This window comes from Poecilia formosa, unplaced genomic scaffold, assembly GCF_000485575.1.
Source record: "Poecilia formosa unplaced genomic scaffold, Poecilia_formosa-5.1.2 Scaffold352, whole genome shotgun sequence".
Taxonomy (NCBI): Eukaryota; Metazoa; Chordata; class Actinopteri; order Cyprinodontiformes; family Poeciliidae; genus Poecilia; species Poecilia formosa.
The window spans coordinates 681,309-688,949 of record NW_006800291.1 but is presented as its reverse complement, the minus strand read 5'-3'; the positions used below and the strand labels follow the sequence as shown (position 1 = coordinate 688,949).

At 40.7% G+C, this 7,641-nt stretch overlaps 2 protein-coding genes across 3 annotated transcripts in view; one reads left to right on the top strand and one right to left on the bottom strand.

Annotated features, from left to right (window-relative positions):
- Positions 1–3,056, top strand: part of rnf223 (ring finger protein 223) — an 8,139-nt gene extending 5,083 nt beyond the window's left edge. For both annotated transcript variants that reach the window (XM_007574447.2, XM_016661997.1), the window contains one exon: positions 1,717–3,056. In XM_007574447.2, coding sequence (XP_007574509.1) covers positions 1,799–2,518 — 720 coding nt within the window. In that variant the 5' untranslated portion in view covers positions 1,717–1,798 and the 3' untranslated portion in view covers positions 2,519–3,056. The remainder of the gene's footprint in view (positions 1–1,716) is intronic.
- A 552-nt stretch (positions 3,057–3,608) lies between these two features.
- Positions 3,609–7,641, bottom strand: part of ptpn11b (protein tyrosine phosphatase non-receptor type 11b) — a 76,697-nt gene continuing 72,664 nt past the window's right edge. The window contains exon 16 of the mRNA XM_007574446.2: positions 3,609–6,715. The gene's annotated coding sequence lies outside the window, so the exon portion shown is untranslated. The remainder of the gene's footprint in view (positions 6,716–7,641) is intronic.

Sequence of the window (7,641 nt, the reverse complement as noted above, 5' to 3'; positions counted from 1 at the left end):
CACAAAGAAGGTGCAGAAGTCTGAATACTTGATGAGGCTTTCCGGAAAGAGTCCACACCCGTTTTGTTAATCTTGAATGCAGTATATCATTTTACTTCCACTTCATAATGATGTGTCTATATTTTAGACCAATTTTCTGTTGATCTAAAATGTAAAATCTTAATAAAATACGTGAAAGTTTGTGGATGTAGCATGAAAAGGTTCATGACCTGTGTATGACGGTGTAACCAGCGCCTTCTGCTGGTGCCTCTGTCAAACTGCAGCCAGTCAATCTGCCACCATTACTTTTTATAGGGAAAACACATTATTCACAGATGCTGCAGCATCATTGACGGGTAGAGGGTTAGTAATTGTCAGATGAAGTACTTCAGATGCTATAAGAATCATAACCCAAGCCTTAATTCTGTCTCATGGTCTGGTTTAGTGGATTTACAGAATATTAATAGTCTTCAAATTATCCAAAACAGAAAAGATCAGATTCTACTTCACTGCTCTAGAAGTGTCAGAAAAATGCATGTTAGAATGACTTTATGTCAAATATAGATTAAATTACTCACCACTTGTGTTTTTCAGAAATATTGTATAAAAATCATAGATGTTTATATTAGAACATAGTATATTTTTTTATTTAATTTCAAAATATATTTAGTCAAAATAAAACTTATTTTACTAGGCATGCTATTAAAAAGAGATTCATTTTACAGAAAAGAACTGTTGTTCTGTAGTATAATGCCAAAGGACAGTAATAATTTTAAAACAATATTTTAGTAAATTGTAAACAATGTAAGTCCAGGTTGTTGACTAATAATTACACCAGTTAATTATGTGTTTAACCTGAAATTACATGTATGCTGCCAAGTTGACTTCCATGTGTTTTTATTTTTTATTTCATTTCTAAAAAGTGTTTTATTGATGCATTGATGTAATATGGATCACTAAACAGCAGCAGCATTAATGCAGCTAAACATGGATCCAAACTAAACTAAACTAAACTAAACTAAACTAAACTAAACTAAACTAAACTAAACTAAACCTTGGACCTAGAACAGTTCCTTTGGACCTTTTCATCATCTATTCTCCCCCTTGCCAATATCTTCCGTAAATTAAACATTCACTGCACTGTTGTGCCGATGACACTCAGCTCTTTTTATCCACTCTTTAATTCTTCCCTCCCTCACTTCCTGTTTAGACAGTTTAACATTTTACCATCTACACAACAGTTAGCTCTGAAAGAAGTTTAGTCACACAACATATTTATAAGTTCTTTGATTTAAGGTTGAATCAAATGTCTTTTTTACCTTTTCTATTCCAGGTTAAAATGTTTTCATGACTGAAACTCTTCCATGAGGGACGCTGTGTCCTAGTTAAAGCCTATGCTGTACCTGAGCAGATGCCCACATAGCAAATGTTGACTGACATGTTCTCCTATTTGCTGTTTTTACTGTTTGTTTTTGCCTGATGACTGAGTAAATTGACATTATTCATCATGTTTGATCTGATTCGCCTCATCCTGACTGAATTGCTGACCTTGCAGAGCAAAATCCAATCAACTTCATAGTATCTGTGTGCGAAGGAAGGTAAAAATAGCTCACGGTTCAAACAGCTGTAGCTTGCATAAAATCTGCTTTGGTTGACTTGTTAGGATTATTGTAAGAGTTGGATGAAAAACTGATTTTACATTATAACAAATCTCTCCCCTTTATTCATTCTTTGTAGATAACTCAGAATTCACAGAGCAATAAAGACCAAAGTGTCAAAGAGGAGACTTTGACAGAGAGGAATCCTGACATCTTGTAAGATGGGAGAAAACACTCCACAGATCTGGCACATGCAGATTCCTGGACAGGAAGTTCCAGATGAGCTTCAGAAGAAGATATCGGTGGCCAGCCAGCCGGAGTGCTCCATCTGCTACAACAGCTACGACAACGTCTTCAAAACACCCAAGCTGCTGGAGTGCACCCACACCTTTTGCCTGGAGTGCCTGTCTCGCCTCATGGCCATCTCCCTGACCGATCAAGACGAGGGTGCTGGCAGCACACGCCTCTCTTGCCCCTTCTGCCGCCATCCCACTATGCTGCCAGAGGATGGGCCCCCCGCCCTGGCAACCAGCCGGGAGGTCCTCTGCAAACTGCCCAGCCACCAGCAGCAGGAGGAGCCCGTGTGGCTGGAGGGGGAGAAGCTGTGCTACAAGACCTCCAGACAGGACGCCCTCTCTGGAGCACCTGGCAGCCCCACGGCCTTCTGCATCTGCATTGACATCGGGGCCAGTAAGTCAGTGGATGCTCCGGTCCAGACCAGGCGCCGGAGCTCGGGTCTGATAGGCCGACTGGCAGAATGGAAGAGGATGGTGCTGTTTGTGGTGCTCATGGTGCTGCTGGTCATAGTGGTGCTGTGGCCTCTGCAGTGTGTGTTCACCACCGGAAACATGCGCTGCATGAGAAACGGACCCCACATCAGCACCACGGCAACCACCACCACCATTGACCAGTTGATCAGCAGGTCTGGCTTGAAAGGATGAGCAGCTCAACTTACAGGACTTCACCACGACACTTTCATTTGAAGAGTTGCATTCTTGGTAATTTGTGTGATTGGCTAGCAACGTGTCTGCTGCCTCTGATGCTGTAGCTGGGACCAGACCTGGTTACCCTGCAGTGATGAATGAAGGGCTTTTCACTGATTCATTCAGACTTTACAGCTCCATTTCTGTCAACGTTTCTGTTTTAAAATGGCTACTTCCCCACAAGCAGAAGTCATGTACGCAGTTCTGCAAGGAGTAGAAAAAACTTTGACACATTTGCACTTTGACCCGAGCTTGTATTCTGAGATAAGAACATCTGACCGGTTCTGTTTGGAGCAGAACGTTTGGTACCGACTGACATAGAATCCTGAAGTCCAGGCCAAACAGCTCAGCACATTTACTGAGCTGGTGTGGAAATGTGAACTTTGTTGGATGGGATCCACATGTGCCAATGACAAATGTGTATAATGTGACTGATTGTGACTTTTGATACATCTTTGTTTACAAAACTACAATTAAAAGTGAAGTATTAAGCTCGTCTGTGTCCACTGTTTCAAAATGGAAAAAAATATGTTTAAAGTGACATTTTGTAAAATAAATAAATAAATAAATAAAAAAGTAAATAAATCACCTGACTTTATAACCATGAAAAAATGATCAGACTTCCTCTTCCATCAACCTTTGACCTCAGAGTAAATCTTTGCCAGGAAGCTAGAGGAGGAAAACCTGAACTCTGGGATTTTCCAGTTTGCACAGATATTAAATATAGTCGATAAGACTCAGAGGTTTTATTTAGAAATGCAGAACTTCCTTAAAGACCCATTTGGACTGCTGGGAAACAGTTAAACATTAAACCTAGATAAATGCAAACGTGGCAACACTTTGAAACAGCAAGTTCATATTACAGATGAATATGCTTACTCTTTTTCTCCTCAAATCTTCAGAAGATTCTCCTGAAGATTCCTTTTTCTGTACTTGTTTTAGTGTCACATTTCTAACCCACATGGACACTTTGAATTTGTGGAATATTTAAACCATATTAATAAAATAGCAGACATTTACAGCAAACACAAGAAAGAAACGCACATGATTTGGCTTATAAAGTGTTTTATTGTATATGATATTAAACCATAAAGAGGCAGTTTCTGGCAGCTCCTCACATCAGCAGTTGAAGTCAAAACTCCCAAAAAGGTGTGTGGGCGCAGCCAGTGCAAGATGAACAGGAAACATGGAGGACAACGTCAGGGAATCCAACAAAAATCACATCAAGTTCAAGTAAAATGTCAGAGGACCAGCTGAAGTAAAACTCAGCGTCACGACTGCAGTCCTCCACTGATTCTGACTGGATTCACTCATCAAAACATGGTGAGAAAAATAAAACTTCCATACGACACAGAAATCCAAGGATGAATCAAAGAAAACAAGTCTGAAGGAAAACATGTGAACAGCATAGTGCACAAACAAAAACATGTCTGATGGACTTCCACACAGCCTGAGAAAAAACAGTTCACACTTTCAAGTACTAAAGTTTCACCAAATCAGACACGATGTGAGCTCACACCAACGCAGAGAAACAGAGCAAAGGTTCTCACAGCAAACAAAACAGGAAACAGATTCCCTCTCCTGGTTGCACAGGAAGAGAAACACATTGAAACGTCTTGATGTTGACATTATAATGAACATGGAGCAGTGCAGCATTTGAAACAGGCAGTGCAGAGCAGAGGCAGCTTTCAATCACTGAACCAGAGCTATTAACCACAAATCATTTATTGAACAATATTTCAGTAGTTACAACATGAAAAACCTTTGACCTTTAAGACGAGGGAAACAAAATGACTGCTGGAGTTACATTCAAACTTTTCTACATTATAATCATTTCAGTGCAGTGCTGAAAGTATTATTATTTCCACCATGAATCACGCTCTGACACGTCTGTGTGTTTGAGCCAATCAGCTGGACAGAAGTTCAGTTTGTATTAAACTCCTTGGATCTGAGGTCAGAAGGGTGAAAACTTTTCCAAACGTTGGATATTTTCATGACGATCCTAACATGAAGGATTTAATCCCTGGGATCAAACCCTGAGCTGTTTGTGTTGAGTTGGGGCAACTGGGAGAGGGGCACTAAGAGGCCTGGGGCAGTCGGGTGCATCCCAACACTTTACAACTAACAAATAATTCATACTCCTTCAAACTTTAAGGACATTTCTTTTAATGTTTCTTTACACAAATATGATTCTGAAATGTCTGGCCTGCAGTAGTCATCAGTGAACATAAATAATTTGATACATTTTTCAATTGAAAGTCACAGGTTGAGCCAGTTTCAGAAGTCAAGCATTCTGGTTTTGTTCATTTCAAATAATAATAAAAACACAACAACATGAAACTAGTGAGCAGAGTTGCAAAATCAAACCTAAAGACATTTAGAGAAATTTTAAAAAGTTGCTCCACTGAAGCTACTGGGTGACGGCAACAATCACCAGGCCTCTAAAGGCGCCATCAAACCCAAAAACTAACGCTTTGGACAAAACACCTGTATGTTATCACTAAAACTGAAAAACTTTGACAACTTTGTTACATTTTGTAATGATCCACTGATTTTTTTTAATGAAAGCTCATCTTTTTCTCAGACCTAAAGGTTCATCCGGGAACTCTAAGTTACATTTTCATGAAACCTCATTTGTCTGTGAAAGTCGTTAATGTGTGAAATTTATTTACTTGAAGATTTGAAACGGATGAGCTAAACCAGCTGAAGCTGAAAATGTTATAATGTTCAATGTTTGCTTATGCAAATGAGCAACAAAGAGAGAAATGATGCAGCCATCGCCAGCAGACGTTGACTGGACCCAACTTCTGAGAGAAACTGGATTTTATTTAGGGGTGTCAGGATAAAGTGGTCTACCCACTTTATCCTGACATACAACTGCACACCAAACTTTTCAGATTTTTCCTCTTTTAAACACTTTTAAACCATGAATGATTTTCCTTCATGCTGCTCTTAGTCTCCATCTGTCAAATAAAGTCCAAATAAAACTCTGTGATGTTTTTGGTTGAAACATGAGAAAATGTGGAGGTTGAAGGAGGAGGACTTTACTCTCGCCTTGAACCGGACCGGGTTATTTTGGATTCAGGAGGATAAAAATATCCAACAATCTGCGGGAAAGAGCAGAGGGCTCGTTGCTCTACAGCACCACTCTACTTATCCCAGTAAATGACGTCGCTTTACTCGCCCAGCTGGCATCAGACCTGGATTACAGTCGTCTTCTAAATTACTTTTCAGAGACAAATCTATTCTTTAATCTCAGGCAGATGGCCATCTGGGGCACTGCAATCAGCCCGTTTCCTCGTCTCCTTTTGACAATCCCATCCTGACAGACGCTGAGCCATCAGAGGACGGTTCGGCTCACAATATCCATTCACTATTTATGTCAGGAAACATGTGAACTGAAGCCCTGCTTTTAGAAAGACCCTAAAATAAAGTTTATACATGACCTTTAAACCATCGTCACACACAATTAAACAGTAACACAGTGAAAGGAAGAGCAAACACGCTGATAATTTGCAGGAAAACCTGCTCCAACATGAAGACGAGACAGAGATGTTCCTGAAGTCGTCTCTCTGTGCTCAGGAACAGAACCAGCGCTTCCAGCAGCAGATCGCAGCACATCGTCCTCCTCCCACACACTTCACATACACACCACAGTCTACATCTATAAGAAGGGTGGGGCTTGGTGCCCTTCCTGAGCCTTGGGACCCTTCCATCACTCAGCAGCCACGTTAATAAACCCCGCAGCTCGCCTTGCGAAAAGAGTGCAAGGTTTAAAGTTTAAATGGCTGGAAGAACAGCTGGGCTCTGACCTCGGCTCGGATCCCGCAGAGCTGCGTTGGGTCAGACTCACCGCCTGATGTTGCATCCAGCCAGCACAGCTTAGCAGGTTAGCTTCGACTTGGAGGGCTGAGGAAGAAAAAAAGAGGAGAAACAGGTGGGGGAGGGGCTACAGACACGTCCTGTCACAAGGCACTGGAGCTGGTTCTGACGGAACAGAGTGGAGGGTCCTCTGGTCACAGGGTCAGAGGTCAGCAGCATGGCAGCAGGAGAGGAGCTGCCTTCAGGCCGAGGCCGGGGTCTGTTAACGCATCACTTCCTCTCAGCCCCAAAAGGGATTTTTACAGACTCTGGCCAGCAACACTGCTGCTGAAGCTGCAAAGAGAAGAGAGCAACTGGTGAGAGGACGGACGGCTAACCGCCACCAGGGAAGCAACTCACCATTGCTAATCGATTGTTCTAGTGTTTAATCAATTATTCTGACGATTGATTCTCCACATTCTACAGATTTTAACCACTTCAGCTTTTTTATACATTTAGAAATATATTAAATGATGCAAGTGAGTAATTCAATTCCCTTTTTAAATAAGAAAATAAAACATTTCATTGCGTAAAACGCAACAACATAACATTATGTTAGTGTATGCTAGAACTGGATGTATCTGCAGAAAAAATATTTTAAACATGTGAAAGGCTGAGCCCTTTCTGACTGACTTAACAGCACAGTGAACAGCTGATCTGTTAACTTCTTTTTTGATTAACTGATTAATAATTAGTAAAAGGTACTTAAGGGGATATGTTTTTGGTTGTTTTTTCTTACATAATTTGAAGCAGTAGAAACTCAGTCTGCTACCTGAGCAGTTCTGTGTAGAACTAATTTACAAACAAAGGTGTTTTAAATAGTAAAATGTATGTGATTAAGTTGTGGCTGCTCTGATCAGAGGTCGCAGACTTTTTTGTTATCCGTCATCTTGACCAACAACATAAAAAAAATCGGTCATGTACTATTTTTATCCGTCATATTACAATCATATTAACATCGGCTATTTAGTTAATATTCACCGTGAATCCAGATCCCATCACAAATTAAGCAGATAAATGTATCTACATTTTTCTTTTACCACCCCAATAACTTTTAATAAATGAAATTAAGCGACTTCACTTAAATTAGCATCACTTCACTCGCTGGGGTCTGAACCTTCCTCCTGGTTCCCATCTGCAGAAAAATCTGCGCTAATTCATCAGTCAGTTGGATCCAGTGTTCTGTTCAAGACCACCCAACCCGAGACCAAGACAAGACC